The sequence below is a fragment of the Esox lucius genome, chromosome 14, assembly GCF_011004845.1.
Source record: "Esox lucius isolate fEsoLuc1 chromosome 14, fEsoLuc1.pri, whole genome shotgun sequence".
NCBI classification, from domain to species: domain Eukaryota; kingdom Metazoa; phylum Chordata; class Actinopteri; order Esociformes; family Esocidae; genus Esox; species Esox lucius.
The window spans coordinates 37,086,104-37,104,272 of NC_047582.1; the positions used below are offsets into that span (position 1 = coordinate 37,086,104).

An 18,169-nucleotide genomic window follows, 5' to 3' on the forward strand; every position below is an offset into this window, starting at 1 on the left:
GGTTAAATATATTTATAAAACATTTATTTAATGCATTCTTAAAACATATCGGACAATCGGCAAGGTGGTGTTTCAAATCTACCACCTTATGTTCCACAGTCAGGATCGCTAACCACTACACCAAACAGAATTAGGTTGACATGACAGACAAGTAGTGGTATTACCACGTTTACTTGACTAAGATTAAATGTATTTTGGTAATGTACACATCTATAAAATGTGTTTCAACACCGAAATGTGATATAATCAATTCGTCGGTAATTACATTTCATCATTTTATGTTCACAGGACCTGGAAAATGCATTTTAATATGGGCTTCAAAAAACATTTTGTAATGTATTTTCTATAATACATTACAATTGTAATGAGAGCATTGTTGACAGTGAAATACATTTGGACAAAACTGAAATGTATTTACACATTTTCAAATACATTTCGGAAAAATAGCTGAAATTTATTTTAAATATAGTTAAATGTATTTATACATTTTTAAATACATTTCAGAATAAAAGGTGAAATACATTTTGATACCTGAAATGTATTTTGAATTAAGTTAAATGTATTCGACATATATTCAGCATACATTCTACATACATTTTGCCTTGCAAAAGAAGTACTCAATGCCGTGAAGGAGTGAAAAGGGAGATTCAAACCGTGACACACTTTGCCAGCACAATGGACCTATGGTCAAGCCGAACATCCGAGCCGAACATTAGCCAAACTGTGCGCTTGAAGAGCGGAAGAGTGGATGTTTGCAAACAGCTTTTTTCCTGGAAGACCATACAGGAGATTTCCTTGCCCAAGGGCTGAGGGAAGCCCAAGAGTTATCTCTGTTTTTTGTGTGTATCTGTGTTTGCACGTGTGTGTGTTTATCTGCTCATCTCTGTTTTTTGTGTGTATCTGTGTTTGCATGTGTGTGTTTGTGTGTATCTGTACATATCTGTGTTATGTGTGTGTCTGTGCTTGCGCGTGTGTAATTTAATCTCAATGGAGCAGATAACCAGAAGTCACATGATGACCTAAGATGAGGGTGACCGTGGAAACGGTTTGAGAACTTGTTATGGTCTCCACAGCCAGAACACAGAGTGGGTGTGTGTGTCAGAGTGTACTCACGGGATGCCTATTTCAAACATGTTGTTCTGGATGAGCTGCTTCCCCACCATGATGATACTGAGCTGGATGCACAATTCTATAAGACAGCCTCCTGGAGCACACTGGAGGAACGGAAGGCAAATCAGTCTTTACACAGAGAATGATTAATCATTTATTACAGAATAGTATAACTTATTATAGAGTATTATAACTATAATATTATCATTTATTACAGAGTACTATCCCTTATTTCAGAGTATTATCATTTATTTCAGAGTATTATAACTTATTACAGAGTATTATAAATATTTACAAATTATTATTTATTACACAGAGAATACAAATGTATTACACAAAAAATGACATTTATATTTTAAGACTTTTTTGGGTCAGGAACTTCCATCCGGTAAACACATGATCATTCAGCCTCAGATGTCATGACCCAATGAAAACACAGATCCAATGATCCAATGAAAACACAGATCCAATGAAAACACAGAAACAATGAAAACACAGAACCAATTAAATCAACGGTTGTCAAACTCATTGCATGAGTGTCAGCACAACTGTGGTATTAATTGGCTAAGATTTTTGATTGGTTAGGAGCTTCCGTTACCTGTTGGCCTAGTCTAAAACAAGAAACGTATTTATTGGAACAGGAAATTCAATATTTGTTTTTCTCTGTACACTCAAGACATATGAAAATATGATCAAACAAGTCTAGTTCAGCCGGCCCCCAACAGAAAATGTTGCCACCTTGAGATTCGAACCACGGTCGCCCACGTGAAAGGCATCTCTAACTACTACGCTATTTAACAAGGGGTAGTCAGTCAGTAAGAGACATTCGGTCTTCTTAGTAGGCTCGGCTTACGCAGGCTGGAAAAAATGGAGGCAAAAAAGCCACCTTTTATTTCTGTCCATTTCAACATGCATTTTAACAAAAACAATTAAAGAGTTCCACCCCCCCATTTTATGTGATCATAAATATTGGGATATCTGGCACACATGTTTTTCTAACTGATCAGGTGTTGCCTGTTGCAGTGATTGTTTACATATGAGAGCAGTGTTGTCTCAGTTCCATCCTTTGTTTTTGCCTTGGGAAACATGAAGACTAGGGAGCTGTTTATGAAATGAAAGCAATTTGGGATACTAAAAGAGGAACTCAGTAACAACCATTTCACAAATGTTAGTCAGACCCAAATCAACAGTTTGGAAGGTGCTATTTATGGACAGAACCTTTATCAACTAAGTTATTGGATGGCAAAAAGGAACCCCAGATGATACAAAGCATATCACCTCGTCTGTGGAGAAGGTGGAGGCAATGTCAGGGTGGAGGCAATGTCAGGGTGAGGGGAATGTCAGGGTGAGGGGAATGTCAGGGTGGAGGCGATGTCAGGGTGGAGGCAATGTCAGGGTGAGGGGAATGTCAGGGTGAGGGGAATGTCAGGGTGAGGGGAATGTCAGGGTGAGGGGAATGTCAGGGTGAGGGGAGTGTCAAGGTGGAGGCAATGTCAGGGTGAGGGGAGTGTCAGGGTGGGGGTACAGTCAGGATGGAGGCAATGTCATGGTGGGGGTTGTGTCAGGGTGGGTGTTGTGTCAGGGTGGGGGTTATGTCATGGTGGGGGTCAAGTCAGGGTGGGGGTCAAGTCAGGTTGGGGGTCTAGTCAGGGTATGGGAAGGTATGACTGCCTCTGGAACCAGCGGTTCATAATGCAACAGAACAATGACCCAAGACACTTCCAAAGCAACCAAGGAGCTCATGAAAGGATGGAACTTTTAAGACCGGCCAAGTCAATCTCCTGATTTAAATCCGATTGAACTTGCATTTAACTTGCTGAAGAGGAGACTTAAGTCAGAAACACCCCAAAACAAGCAACGCTCAAAATAGTTGCAGTAAAGGCTTGGCAAAGCATTTAAAAAGGGTGACACCAAGAGATTGGTGATTTCATTGGGTTGCAGACTCACAGCTATAACTGCATTAAATGGATTTGACTATGCCTTGAGTGTTACAGCAAAAATTAAATTTTCACTTTACTGTCCCAATACTTATGGAGGGCAGTGTATATACTCCCTTCAACAAACAAACAGAGACTTTGCTCACCTCTTCCATCCTGTAGTCATTAAACACATAGACATAGTCTCCTGGCCTGCCTGCAAACCTGCAAACACACACCGGGGGAATGTAGTTAGAGATGGAAGACCTTTTCCAGACCTTCAGGATGAACTGCACCAGGACAGACATGAACAGCCTGGAGATTCTGATTTTTTGAAAAACATCAGCATGAGAGGTCCTAGACATGATCGCTTCCTCAACCTGGTAGCTTGTAAGGTGATGGATGGTCTCAAGAACAACATTCATTCAGTTGTCAGGCCTGGCTTGACACTGATCAAGTTTGTCCAATTGTTCAAAATAATAAGTGAATTGGTTATTCGATTGCTACATGGAGCAGGCTTTTATGGGAACGCTTCTTAAGTACCAAAAAAGTTTAAAGCCCCCACCCAGATGAAGTCTAAAGGACATAATCATATTCTGTCCAAAGAAAAGTCTGCATATCTCTCTTTTCCGTCAGCTTTGCCAAAAAACACGCTCAGCTCCTTTTTATCATCACGGAACATAAAAATCCCCATTTACCGATGGCTTCTATTTCACACAGTTCACTAAATGTATGTTAAATTGAAAAGAAAAACACTGAATAGTGTCAAGAGATAACACTTTAATGTTTCCGTTTTTTTAAAGCTGACGATCGAGGTGAAATTTAGTTTGTAATGGCTGGTATATATTCAGTCTCTCAGATTAATTCCCATAGTCTCGGAATGCTTGCCCGAAGAGCTGTTGAAGGGGGAAACCAAATGTCAATTATAAAACAAATTGTACCTCACTGGATTGGAAGGAGTTGGGTACAATGTGAAATGTAATTGCATTAATTCACCTAGATTCCACATAGAGAACCAATTCAACATTTTGCCCCTTTAAAATAATTCTATCTAGTGTAACGGTGATTGTTAGCCAACTAAGAAGTTAGCAAAACTGAAATACAAAGCTATCAAAACACGAGAAAAAGGGTTATAAAAAGATGTGCGTGTGCGTACCGTCCCTTGAAGAACGCTACATAGAAGATCGGGGCATAGGCATTCACAAACTTCAGGAGGAAAGCCTTCAAGATCAGACGCTCCTCAAAGTCCCTTTCTGTTCTTGGAATCTCTGGCACAGGAAAGATAAATGAGGAGAAAATAAAGGGATTAACAGAAGATAGATGGATGTTAAGAGAGGAGAGAAGGACGGAGAGAGGAGAAAGAGATGGAAAGAATAGAGGAAAGAGGGATGGAGAGGGGAAAAGACATGCAAAAGGGGACATGGATAAAGGTCAGATGAGGAGAGGGGGATGAGGAGAGGAGGCAAGGTAAAATGGAGGAAATAAAAAAAGATTTGTGGAGGGGAGGTGAAAGGAGGAGGTGACAGGGGGAGGTAGAGGGGGGAAAAGGGAGGGTTGATAACACTATAACTCATCCCTCCCTCCCCCATGCTTCCTCCCAAGATGTTTAATGTGTGCATGTGTGGCTGCATGTCTGTGTGTGTGTAATCTGCGTCCTAGGTTAGTGCTGGGTGTGTGTATGTGTGTGTGTGTGTAATCTGCGTCCTAGGTTAGTGCTGGGTGTGTGTATGTGTGTGTGTGTAATCTGCGTCCTAGGTTAGTGCTGGGTGTGTGTATGTGTAATCTGCGTCCTAGGTTAGTGCTGGGTGTGTGTATGTGTGTGTGTGTGTAATCTGCGTCCTAGGTTAGTGCTGGGTGTGTGTATGTGTGTGTGTGTGTAATCTGGGTCCTAGGTTAGTGCTGGGTGTGTGTATGTGTGTAATCTGGGTCCTAGGTTAGTGCTGGGTGTGTGTATGTGTGTGTGTGTGTAATCTGGGTCCTAGGTTAGTGCTGGGTGTGTGTATGTGTGTAATCTGGGTCCTAGGTTAGTGCTGGGTGTGTGTATGTGTGTGATCTGTGTCCTAGGTTAGTGCTGGGTGTGTGTATAATCTGTGTCCTAGGTTAGTGTTAGATGTGTGTATGTAATCTCTGTCCTAGGTTAGTGCTGGGTGTGTGTATGTGTGTGTAATCTGTGTGCTAGGTTAGTGTTAGATGTGTGTATGTAATCTGTGTCCTAGGTTAGTGCTGGGTGTGTGTAATCTGGGTGTGTGTAATCTGGGTGCTAGGTTAGTGCTGGGTGTGTGTATGTGTGTGTAATCTGTGTGCTAGGTTAGTGTTAGATGTGTGTATGTAATCTGTGTCCTAGGTTAGTGCTGGGTGTGTGTAATCTGGGTGCTAGGTTAGTGCTGGGTGTGTGTAATTTGTGTCCTAGGTTAGTGCTGGGTGTGTGTATGTGTGTGTAATCTGTGTCCTAGGTTAGTGTTAGATGTGTGTATGTAATCTGTGTCCTAGGTTAGTGCTGGGTGTGTGTAATCTGGGTGTGTGTAATCTGGGTGCTAGGTTAGTGCTGGGTGTGTGTAATCTGGGTGCTAGGTTAGTGCTGGGTGTGTGTAATCTGGGTGCTAGGTTAGTGCTGGGCTCTGGCAGTAAACTAGATGAGATTAGTGCTACAAAAACATTTCCTTGCAGGCCGGTCATCTGAAGCTGAGCAGCCTGATAAACGATGTTATAATGACCAACCCAATACAACACTAATGTAGCCACATGGAGAGGGGTGTGTTATACAGGTAATGTAGCCACATGGAGAGGGGTGTGTTATACAGGTAATGTAGCCACATGGAGAGGGGTGTGTTATACAGGTAATGTAGCCACATGGAGAGGGGTGTGTTATACAGGTAATGTAGCCACATGGAGAGGGGTGTGTTATACAGGTAATGTAGCCACATGGAGAGGGGTGTGTTATACAGGTAATGTAGCCACATGGAGAGGGGTGTGTTATACAGGTAATGTAGCCACATGGAGAGGGGTGTGTTATACAGGTAATGTAGCCACATGGAGAGGGGTGTGTTATACAGGTAATGTAGCCACATGGAGAGGGGTGTGTTATACAGGTAATGTAGCCACATGGAGAGGGGTGTGTTATACAGGTAATGTAGCCACATGGAGAGGGGTGTGTTATACAGGTAATGTAGCCACATGGAGAGGGGTGTGTTATACAGGAAATTTAGCCACATTGAGTGGGATGTGTTACCCAGTTCGGTGAGCCAGACGGCCACAGCTCCGTAGATCTCGTCTAGTATCAGAATGACCACCAGGTTGATGGTGACCGCCGTCGCGGTGACAGTGACACGAACGTTTGACTTCGTCTGGGGGTCCGGACTCATCGCCATGACAGTAGATAAGACAATCCGATAAACAATCATACCGAACACCAGTGAGAAAGTCAGCCCAAACTAGTTGGAAACACAGGGGAAAGAGGAGGAGATGTAATACTTATATCAAGAATGTGTGCAGCCTAAAGCTAACCCTTCAATTTAAATGTTCATTATGTGTTTTACACTCATTTTTATAATGTAAACTTATATCCTTTGGAATTAAGACGGACTGGCGGACTGTCAGATTGATATTCAGAGCAGAGTATGTCTGAGAGTGTGGGAGGGTCTGTGGGTCGGTCTGATTGCGGGACAGTGGGCGGGGCAGTGGGCGGGACAATGGGCGGGACAATGGGTGGGAGGGAGAGTGGGATAGTGAACTGACCATAAAGAGGATGGACGAGATGTTAATGAGGTATCCAGGCAGACGGTCCCTCCAAGTCAGCTTCACTTCACCAGTCTAGGTCGAAGGGCAAAGATGAACACATTAAAAGCACAATCCCCTTACAAGTTTATAGAGTTCAGCAACATTAAAGACAAATATGGAACAGCAGACACCAAAAGAGATCATTAAAGAGCAGGTCTTTAGACACGTACAGAACAGTAAAGATCATTAGGCACAAGTAGAAATCAGACTCCAATGGATATCTTTAAAGAGAAGTAGAGAACAGTAGAATCCAGTAGAAATCAGAGTCCAATATATATCATTAAAGACAAGTAGAGAACAGTAGAATCCAGTAGAAATCAGAAGTCCAGTACAGACCATTACAGAACAGCAAACACAGACAGATAATACTAGAGAACAGTAGAGCACTAACTATAGAGCATTATAGAGCAGGAGAGTCCACTAGACAACAGCTTAGAACCACATATTCCAATACAGAAAAGTATAGAACTATAGAATCAGGCACCAAAATAGTTCAGTAGAGACCACTATAGAACCATAACATCCAATAGAGAAAAGTATATAATCATAGAATCCAGTAGAGAGCAGTATAGAACAGTAGTCCAGCAGAAAACAAGAGTCTGGTAGCGACCAGAGGCGGCGCTACCATCAGGCAAAGTAGGCAGCTGCCTAGGGTCCCAGAATGCCTGGGGCCCCGGGGAAAATTCTAAATAAAATGTAAAAAAATATTACATATATGTAGTTAAACAACATGACTAGGTGCTTCACTGTACAAACCGATTCGAAAAAAGTTGGGACACTGTAAAAATTGTGAGTAAAAATGGAATGGAATAATTAACAAATCTCATAAACTTATATTTAATTCACAATAGAATATAGATTACATATTGAATGTTGAAAGTGAGACATTTTGTAATGTCATGCCAAATATTGGCTCATTTTGGATTTCATGAGAGCTACTACACATTCCAAAAAAGTTGGGACAGGTAGCAATAAGAGGCCAGAAAAGTTAAATGTACAGATAAGGAACAGCTGGAGGACCAATTTGCAACTTATTATGTAAATTGGCAACATGATTGGGTATAAAAAGAGCCTCTCAGAGTGGCAGTGTCTCTCAGAAGTCAAGATGGGCAGAGGGTCAACAATTCCCCCAATGCTGCGTCGAAAAATAGTGCCGCAATATCAGAAAGGAGTTTCTCAGAGAAAAATTTCAAAGAGTTTGAAGTTATCATCTACAGTGCATAATATCATCCAAAGATTCAGAGAATCTGGAACAATCTCTGTACGTAAGGGTCAAGGCCGGAAAACCATACTGGATGCCCGTTATCTTCGGGCCCTCAGACGGCACTGCATCACATACAGGAATGATACTGTAATGGAAATCACAACATGGGCTCAGGAATACTTCCAGTAACATTGTCGGTGAACACAATCCACCGTGCCATTCGCCATTGCCGGCTAAAACTCTATAGGTCAAAAAAGAAGCCGTATCTAAACAGGATCCAGAAGTGCAGGTGTTTTCTCTGGGCCAAGGATCATTTAAAATGGACTGTGGCAAAGTGGAAAAGTGTTCTGTGGTCAGACAAATCAAAATTTGAAGTTCATTTTGGAAAACTGGGACGCCATGTCATCTGGACAAAAGAGGACAAGGACAACCAAAGTTGTTATCAGCGCCCAGTTCAGAAGCCTGCATCTCTGATGGTATGGGGTTGCATGAGTGTGTGTGGCATGGGCAGCCTACACATCTGGAAAGGCACCATCAATGCTGACAATTATATCCAAGTTCTAGAACAACATATGCTCCCATCCAGACATCGTCTCTTTCAGGGAAGACCTTGCATTTTCCAACATGACAATGCCAGACCACATACTGCATCAATTACAATGTCATGGTTGCATAGAAGAAGGATCCGAGTACTGAAATGGCCAGCCTGCCGTCCAGATCTTTCACCCATAGAAAACATTTGGCGCATCATAAAAAGGAAGGTGCGACAAAGAAGACCTAAGACAGTTGAGCAACTAGAAGCCTGTATTAGACAAGAATGGGACAACATTCCTATTCATAAACTTGAGCAACTTGTCTCCTCAGTCCCCAGACATTTGCAGTCTGTTCTAAAAAGAAGAAGGGATGCCACACAGACATGGCCTTGTCCCAACTTTTTTGAGATGTGTTGATGCCATGAAATTTTAAATCAAAGTGATACATTTTCTCAGTTTAAACATTTGATATGTCATCTATGTTGTATTCTGAATAAAATATTGAAATTTTAAACTTCCACATCATTGCATTCTGTTTTTATTCACAATTGTACAGTGTCCCAACCTTTTTGGAATCGGGTTTGTAGTTAAACAACATGACTAGGTGCTTCTCTGTAGTTGAACAACATGACTTACTGTAGTTGTTGCTAATATGGCAGCCTATATCCTTAATTAAATACTTTTTCTACTTCTAGATTTACTCTCTTCAGAAAGGGGCAGCAATGCAAGTGTCTTAGGAAGCGGCATTTCCAATCAACCATAAAAAAAAGAAAGTATGTCCAAATTTTGGTTGGTATGGCTTAGAAGGTAAAGAAATGCATAATTTAGGGGCCTCAACCAGTCTCTGCCTAGGGCCCCCAAATCACTACAACTGCCTCTGGTAGCAACCATTAGAAAACAGTATAGAATGGAGAAGAGTACCATTAGAGAATGGTCCAAACCTCTGGAGACCACAAAAGAACAGGAGAATCTTGTAGATCACAATAAAGTCCAGTAGAGTGCTAAAGTGCAATACAGAACAGGAGAGTCCACTAAAGAACAATATAGAACTATAGAATCCACTTGAGAATCCTATACAACTGTAAAGTTCAGTAGAAAACAGTATAGAACCACAGATTCCAGTGGAGATCGATACAGAACAACAAAGTGCAGTATAATATAGGATATAACCAGAGCCCAGTATAATATAGGATATAATCACAGTTCAGTATAATATAGGATATAACCAGAGCCCAGTATAATATAGGATATTATCACAGTTCAGTGTGTGTCTGTAGGTTTTTGCTCTCACCTTGTACTTGATTGACTAATTAGGTCACTAATTGGTTAGTTTCTACCCTGACCTGGTTGTTTAGGTGTGAACTGGGAACCAAAAACCCACAGACACTCGGCCCTCAGTGGATCTGTTTAGAAATCCCTGGCCTAGAATAAAGCGTAGAACCACAGAATGCTGTAGAAATCAATATGTTACCATATAATACAGTAGAGACGAATATAGAACTGTAGAAATCAATATGTTACCATATAATACAGTAGAGACGAATATAGAACTGTAGAAATCAATATGTTACCATATAATACAGTAGAGACGAATATAGAACTGTAGAAATCAATGTTACCATATAATACAGTAGAGATGAATATAGAACTGTAGAAAGCCACCAGCACAACTGAAACCCACAGAGACCAGCAGACACCAACAGAGGCCAGCAGAGACAAACGGGCCAGTAGAAACCTAACCCTCAACCAAGTGTGTTGTCCAGTATGATGTGGGTCTGGACAACACACTTGGATATTGCACTTTCTGACCTCCGACCAAAGGCTACACAAAACGCAGCAACATCTCTTCTTCACTGACTCTTAACACTGGTCTCCCGAGGATTGTCCTCAACACTCTACTCCCAGACTCTACTGTATAAATGTGCCTGAAGGAAAACTGGGAGTAAGGGGACTGTCACCGAAATAAGATTTTTGGAACTATCCCTCTAAGAAACTTACAAATGAGCTTGTTAAGAAGCTTAAGTGCAAAGTGGTATTCTTCTATAGAAATCTTGTTTTTCTCTGGCAAACAGGAAAAGAAATGTTCAGTCAACTTTCATGCCTGTGTTTGTCTATGGTGATACAATATACCAAAGTGCATCAGATTCTTCTGAAGTTGCTTGATTCAGTTTCTCATAGTGCCCTTCGTTTGGTTAGTGTAAGACACCTTTTGTAACTACTGAGTTGGGTAGATCTGCCTTTTCATATTAAGCACCTCATGTGTGGAATATTATCCAATTGGAGTTTCGTTTGGATGACTCTGTGTTCATATGCCAATTTAAAAAAAGAAAAGTTAGATTTTTATAGTGAGAAATGTGTTTTAATAGATTGAGATGGCTAATGTCAGTCTGTATGTAAATTGTATGTATTTTGTATTTAATTGTTTTATTCTTGGATTATAGTTCCCAGGGCATACTGCCTCCCTGGTTAAATAAAAGTTTTAAAAAAAAATACAAAAAAAAGATGTCAAGAAATTACAAAGCAAATGGGGCCCTCAATTTCATTTTAAATTTCTGATGTGGCCACTGAGCCAAAAAGTTTCCCCTCCCCTCTTTACTCTGACACTGGACACGGGTCTCCCCAGGTGTCCTAAACACTCCCTGACACTGAACACTGGTTTCCCCAGGTGTCTTCAACACTCCGACACTGAACACTGGTCTCCCCAGGTGTCCTCAACACTCCGAGACTGAACACTGGTCTCCCCAGGTGCCCTCAACACTCCCCGATTCTGAACACTGGTCTCCCCAGGTGCCCTCAACACTCCCTGATTCTGAACACTGGTCTCCCCAGGTGCCCTCAACACTCCAATTCTGAACACTGGTCTCCCCAGGTCAACAATGAGGAGTCAGTCTACAGGCAAGTGATCTAGCATTGTGTTGTCAGTACAACAATCTCTCCCTCTACATCAGCAAAGTAATCGAGAATATTGTTAATGGCAGGAAGCACAGGGGACCTGTCCCAAACCAAATCAACAGTAGAGTAATAGGTGGTATTAGGCCCTACAGCCAGTTGTTAAAGGCTCAGTATGTAACATTTGACAGAACAGCTTTAGCTAGTGAACTAGATAGCAAGCTAGCTATGAAGTAACCAGATGGAAGTGCAATGCTGCATACCCCAAAACAAATCAATGGATGTAAAATATCTATCTTGCTGTCAGAAGTTATCACATCGAAACAGTGTATTTTACCTGTTTAGTAATAGGAAAGCAAGCTCTGTGTCTGTTTTTAGCCCATGCAGGTTTCAAATTTCTTGCCACCTCTGAAAAGCAAGGCCGATGTTGGAAAATCAAATTCGATATGTAAATAAACAAAATTTCGTAAGGCTGGGTCAATTAACGTAATGCTTATTTTACACTGCTCCAGCGAAACTATACCAACCATGCATTTACGAAAGCACTTGTTTCTAAAGCTCATATGATATAATTTTTTAACAGTTCTACGGGAATATAAAAATATACAATAAATATGTAATATAATAGTGCTATTTCTATTGTAATTGTAACAACTATGGGATGGTGCCATGGGGGATAACAGGCGGCTTATCATAAAGACATTGGGGTTCCTACTATAGGTAGTTGGCTGTGAAGTGACAGCAACATTGTCCATCCCTGATGCAGGGTTAGAGAGTGATCGCATAGGATACATTATCATCATATCATAGAATTAAATATATAATTGGAATATATATATATATCTTTCTATTCCAAAAAATAAGTGGTACACCTTCTTGTTTGACAGACAATTATGCTCTCCATAGATATCAGTATAGCCAACTATCGAACGCACTGATTAAATTAATCCGTGCCTGGGAAGGGCTTGGTGTGTTTGGTTAAAACCAGTACTCAAATTAAGTGAGGACATCACATTCCCTTTTGTTAAGAAAGGGGCAAATGGGAATCTAACAATCTCTAAAATGCCTGCGAAGGACTATATATATACACAGGTTTCAAATGTTTATTTCTTTTAATTGTGATGATTATAACTGACAACTAATGAAAATCCCAAATTCAGTATCTCAGAAAATTTTAATATTACTTAAGACCAATACAAAAAATTATTTTTAGAAATGTTGGCCAACTGAAAAGTATGAACATGAAAAGTATGAGCATGTACAGCACTCAATACTTAGGTGGGGCTCCTTTTGCCTGAATTACTGCAGCAATGCGGCGTGGCATGGAGTCGATCAGTCTGTGGCACTGGTCAGGTGTTATGAGAGCCCAGGTTTGCTCTGATAGTGGCCTTCAGCTCTTCTGCATTGTTGGGTCTGGTGTATCGCATCTTCCTCTTCACAATACCCCATAGATTTTCTATAGGGTTAAGGTCTGGCGAGTTTGCTGGCCAATGAAGAACAGGGCTACCATGGTCCTTAAACCAGGTACTGGTAGCTTTGGCACTGTGTGCAGGTGCCATCTCCATAAAGTTGGTCAGCAGCAGGAAGCATGAAGTGCTCTAAAACTTCCTGGTAGACGGCTGTGTTGACCTTGGACCTCAGAAAACACAGTGGACCAACACCAGCAGATGACATGGCACCCCAAACCATCACTGACTGTGGAAACTTTACACTGGACTTCAAGCAATGTGGATTATGTGCCTCTCCTCTCTACCTCTAGACTCTGGGACCTTGATTTCCAAAGGAAATGCAAAATGTATTTTCATCAGAGAACATAACTCAGCAGCAGTCCAGTCCTTTTTGTCTTTAGGCCAGGCGAGACGCTTCTGACGCTGTGTCTTGTTCAAGAGTGGCTTGACACAAGGAATGCGACAGCTGAAACCCATGTCTTGCACACGTCTGTGCGTGGTGGTTCTTGAAGCACTGACTCCAGCTGCAGTCCACTCTTTGTGAATCTCCCCCACATTTTTGAATGGGTTTTGTTTCACAAACCTCTCCAGGGTGCGGTTATCCCTATTGCTTGTACACTTTTTTTCTACCACATCTTTTCCTTCCCTTCGCCTCTCTATTAATGTGCTTGGACACAGAGCTCTGTGAACAGCCAGCCTCTTTAGCAATGACCTTTTGTGTCTTGCCCTCCTTGTGCAAGGTGTCAATGGTTGTCTTTTGGACAGCTGTCAAGTCAGAAGTCTTCCCCATGATTGTGTAGCCTACAGAACTAGACTGAGAGACCATGTAAATGCCTTTGCAGGAGTTTTGGGTTAATTAGCTGATTAGAGTGTGGCACCAGGTGTCTTCAATATTGAACCTTTTCAAAATATTCTAATTTTCTGAGATACTGAATTTGGGGTTTTCATTAGTTGTCAGTTATAATCATCAAAATTAAAAGAAATAAACACTTGAAATATATCAGTCTGTGTGGAATGAATGTATACATTATACAAGTTTCACTTTTTGAATGGAATTACTGAAATAAATCCACTTTTTGATGATATTCTTATTTTATGACCAGCACCTGTATATATATATATATATATATATATATATATATATGGTTTATTTGTTTAAACCAGGCAGCTTTCAGGGAACCTGTCTGTTGTTGGGTTATTTATTGTACATTGAATGCATAGCCAGAAGTTGAAGCTTACATTTTTCTGTGTCGGTAGAACCTCCTTAGATGCTTAGATATCACACGGGTATCTATGATGTCATGGTCGATGCTTAGATATCACACGGGTATCTATGATGTCATGGTCGATGCTTAGATATCACACGGGTATCTATGATGTCATGGTCGATGCTTAGATATCACACGGGTATCTATGATGTCATGGTCGATGCTTAGATATCACACGGGTATCTATGATGTCATGGTCGATGCTTAGATATAACACAGGTATCTATGATGTCATGGTTGATGGTTAGATATCACACAGTATCTATGATGTCATGGTTGATGGTTAGATATAACACGGGTATCAGTGATGTCATGGATGATGGTTAGATATCACACAGTATCTTTGATGTCATGGTTGATGGTTAGATATAACACGGGTATCTATGATTTCATGGTTGATGGTTAGATATCACACAGTATCTATGATGTCATGGTTGATGGTTAGATATCACACGGGTATCTATGATGTCATGGTTGGTTAGATATCACACAGGTATTTATGATGTCATGGATGATGGTTAGATATCACACAAGTCCTTGCGATTATTTTCTAACAGCATTGCAAAAAATATTCTGAGGAGTGTGTGTGTGGGGGAGGTGGAAGAACGTCCTGGGCCAGCCCTGACTGTGGTCTCTTGGGCTTACAGGCTGAACACGCAGGAGAGGGTAACAGTGGCCGTTTAACTGTAGCAGCTCATGGTTTCATGGTTTTTCATTTGGGAGATGTGTGTCCATGAGTGGTAGGTGGAGGAGATCTGCATCATATCACCTTACTTATAGCTCCATAGGTCTAATTTTTCAACCCATTCATACCTGACCAAGGGATTTTTATATAGCATTAAAAAGCAATCTCGGAGTTGTACTGCTACATTTTGTTTGCGGTTAACTAAACGAATCCAACAAGTTTAGAGCGGTCCATTAAAATTTCAATGCAAAGGAATCAGACGGTTCCTTGTTTTCAGAAGATTGTCTTGTTTAGTACAAGCAACATTTTCTCAGACTGTGTTTCTGTATAAGCACTTTGTGACAAATGCTTAAGTAAAACAGGCTTACCTGGTGACATAAGAGTCAAGAAATGTAACATTTCATTGATTGATTTACTATCCAGCCAGCAAACCGATGGAATCAACTACAATTTGCCACAAATAGAATAATTTCAGTTATTTGACTCACTATAATTCCTGCGTCAGTGTCAAATCGCTGAGTGCACCTTTAAAGCTGTGACGTATCGTGGACTCCATATTAAAATCTTAGTCTACTTCTTAGATTTTCAAATGGAAAACGTATATTACTGTGTTGGATCTGTGGCCGACCTGAGCTCAGGGCGATCTGATGACAGGAATGGTTATCACAGGTAACTCTGACTGGGCTAATTACCTACACCTGCCCGTCCTTTGATCATCTTCTGCCTCCCTTCATAAGCAGGAACAACCCGGCTCACACGAAAGGAGGAGGAAGGAGAAACCGAGACACACGCTTAAGGAACCTGAGACAAATGCCAAACCTTTAGCTAGTGGACCATCGGAGTGAGTAAGGGAAGATGTAGTAGAAAGAAGCACAGCTTTCCTGGACTTATCTTGGTTTGCGCTATAAAAGCCACCTTTGTTTTCATGGGTTTCCCTTGTTAATACAAGTTAAAATCCTGCTACGCTGTATCGGGCCTCATTTAATCTTGGGGGTGACTCGGGGGAAGCGAACATCACATGACCAAGAAACTGTTTTCATGTTAGACGTTCAGTCCTGTAGTTACCTTTGAGTATAACCCTTTACCCTTCACACACATTTTACATAGCATTTAAAACCCCAACTAGCTAAAAACACACCCACCCACAAACACCTACACTAGGGTTGTGATATATTAGCGATAGTGATCATGAATATTGTAATACCAATATTCATTTTGAAATTCTAAAACAAAAAAACTGCCATTTGCACTTGCATTTGCCTTCATTGCACATCTATAAATCCCACTTGTACATACATTATACTTATATTTTCTGCCCTCTTCTATTTGCACTTCTGGTTAGATGCTAACAGCATTTTGTTATACTGTACTTGTACTGTTCAATGACAAAGTTGAATCAAAAGTTTTTCTTAAGATAAGCCCCCAAGTTTAGTCTCTACAGCAGAGGACTGCTTGTCAACTCTCAAACAGGGCCAATCACAGGTATTGGCTTTTTAGACATGATACCTAATCAACACTTAAAACAAAATCATTTAGAAAACATCAAAACAAATGACTGCAAACTAGTTACACAAAGCCTTGTAGGCTACAGCAAAGGGAATCTGAACGCTGTTTGCTAGAAGAATCCGGTGTTTCGGGCCTATGTAAATGTTCCTACTCCATTTCTTGGCAGCGTGTACATAATTTGAGATGTTTTAAATTGATAAAATCTCAAATCTAGTGCTAAGGCAATTTAGAAGCATTGCCTCTATAGCAAATATCGAAGACTCATTACTTCTTTATCCCGCAATCTTCTAAACTCTTGACTCCATTTAATGCCAAGATGTTAATATTTATTTTGGATACACATTTTATAATTCCTTTTGTGACATGGATCAAAATTACAGTCACAGTTCATCACGTAACTTTTGGGCAACAACTGTTTCCTCTTCGATCTGTTGTTTCAACACTCATCTTCTTACTTTTCTGTCCTCTCTTTTCTTTCGGTCCTTTGACTCGCTTCGCTCTCTCTTTCTGTCCTTTCTTTTCTTTCGCTCCCCTGACTCATTTCGCTGTCTCTCTCTTCACTCACACACTGTTGAAGTATGCACGTCACATGGTATGCTCCACAGGGTATGTTCATGTAGTGGACTCGTTGAGCTCACACTTGCATGTGACAGGGCAACAGGCCAATGAAATATGATCATTCTATAGTGGTTTCAAGTGGGCTCTAAATCAAACAACTAAGCCACACAGCCAATGGACGAGTCTCTCCACAAAATAAACGGAATATTGTAAACTTTCCACAACATTATTTTGATATAGCACTATCATGTTGTGCAATAACGGTATTAAGTCATTATACACACACATAGACACAACCGCCCATATGCTATAACATGCAATGTGCTATGACATGCTACATGCTAATGTGCAAACACCCGACACACACACACACACACACACACACACACACACACAGAACCTAACAACCTAACACAGCCCGACACACACACACCCACACCCACACAGACACACACAGAACCTAACAACCTAACACAGCCCGACACACACACCCACACACACACAGCCCGACACACCCACACCCACACACACAGAACCTAACAACCTAACACAGCCCAACACACACACACACACCCACACAGACACACACAGAACACAGCCCGACACACACACCCACACACAGAACCTAACAACCTAACACAGCCCGACACACACAGACACACACACAGCCCGACACACACACACCCACACAGACACACACAGAACCTAACAACCTAACACAGCCCAACACACACACACCCACACAGACACACACAGAACCTAACAACCTAACACAGCCCGACACACACACACAGCCCGACACACACAGCATAGAGTGCGTTTGAATGTCCGGGGAGGAGGTGGCAGAATTAACTCTCCCTCACTTGGGGTACAGTAAGAGGCAGGCAGGCAAAGACGGGAAGTGAAATAGGTTAGGATTTTAAATGGTTCAACCTCAGGAGAGAACATACTCCTACCGCTATCTCATCTCTACATCTCCTGGGCCTCCATGTCTTTGATAACTATTTCTCTTGTTCTCCTTTTTTTCAGTGGTTTCACATTATGACCGTTCCTGAGATGCCCAACCTCTCCCTCCTCTCTTGTCCCCAATCTTATCCAGAGAGATTTACAAGAGCAGTTAGGGCAAACTGCCTATGAAGGTTATATATACCTAGAACTGTCTATTAGGGTCATATAAAGTGGGGAGAACAAGTATTTCATACACTGCTCATTTTGCAGGTTTTCCCACTTACAAAGCATGTAAAGGTCTGTAATTTTTATCATAGGTACACTTCA

General features: G+C 41.2%; 1 protein-coding gene across 3 annotated transcripts in view; it reads right to left on the bottom strand.

The window, feature by feature from the left end:
- Positions 1–18,169, bottom strand: part of ano2b (anoctamin 2b) — a 99,908-nt gene that overhangs the window by 15,537 nt on the left and 66,202 nt on the right. For all 3 annotated transcript variants that reach the window (XM_029125224.2, XM_029125222.2, XM_029125223.2), the window contains 5 exons: positions 6,762–6,836; positions 6,256–6,457; positions 4,183–4,294; positions 3,194–3,251; positions 1,114–1,214 (listed from right to left, as the gene is read on the bottom strand). In XM_029125224.2, coding sequence (XP_028981057.2) covers positions 1,114–1,214; positions 3,194–3,251; positions 4,183–4,294; positions 6,256–6,457; positions 6,762–6,836 — 548 coding nt within the window. The remainder of the gene's footprint in view (positions 1–1,113; positions 1,215–3,193; positions 3,252–4,182; positions 4,295–6,255; positions 6,458–6,761; positions 6,837–18,169) is intronic.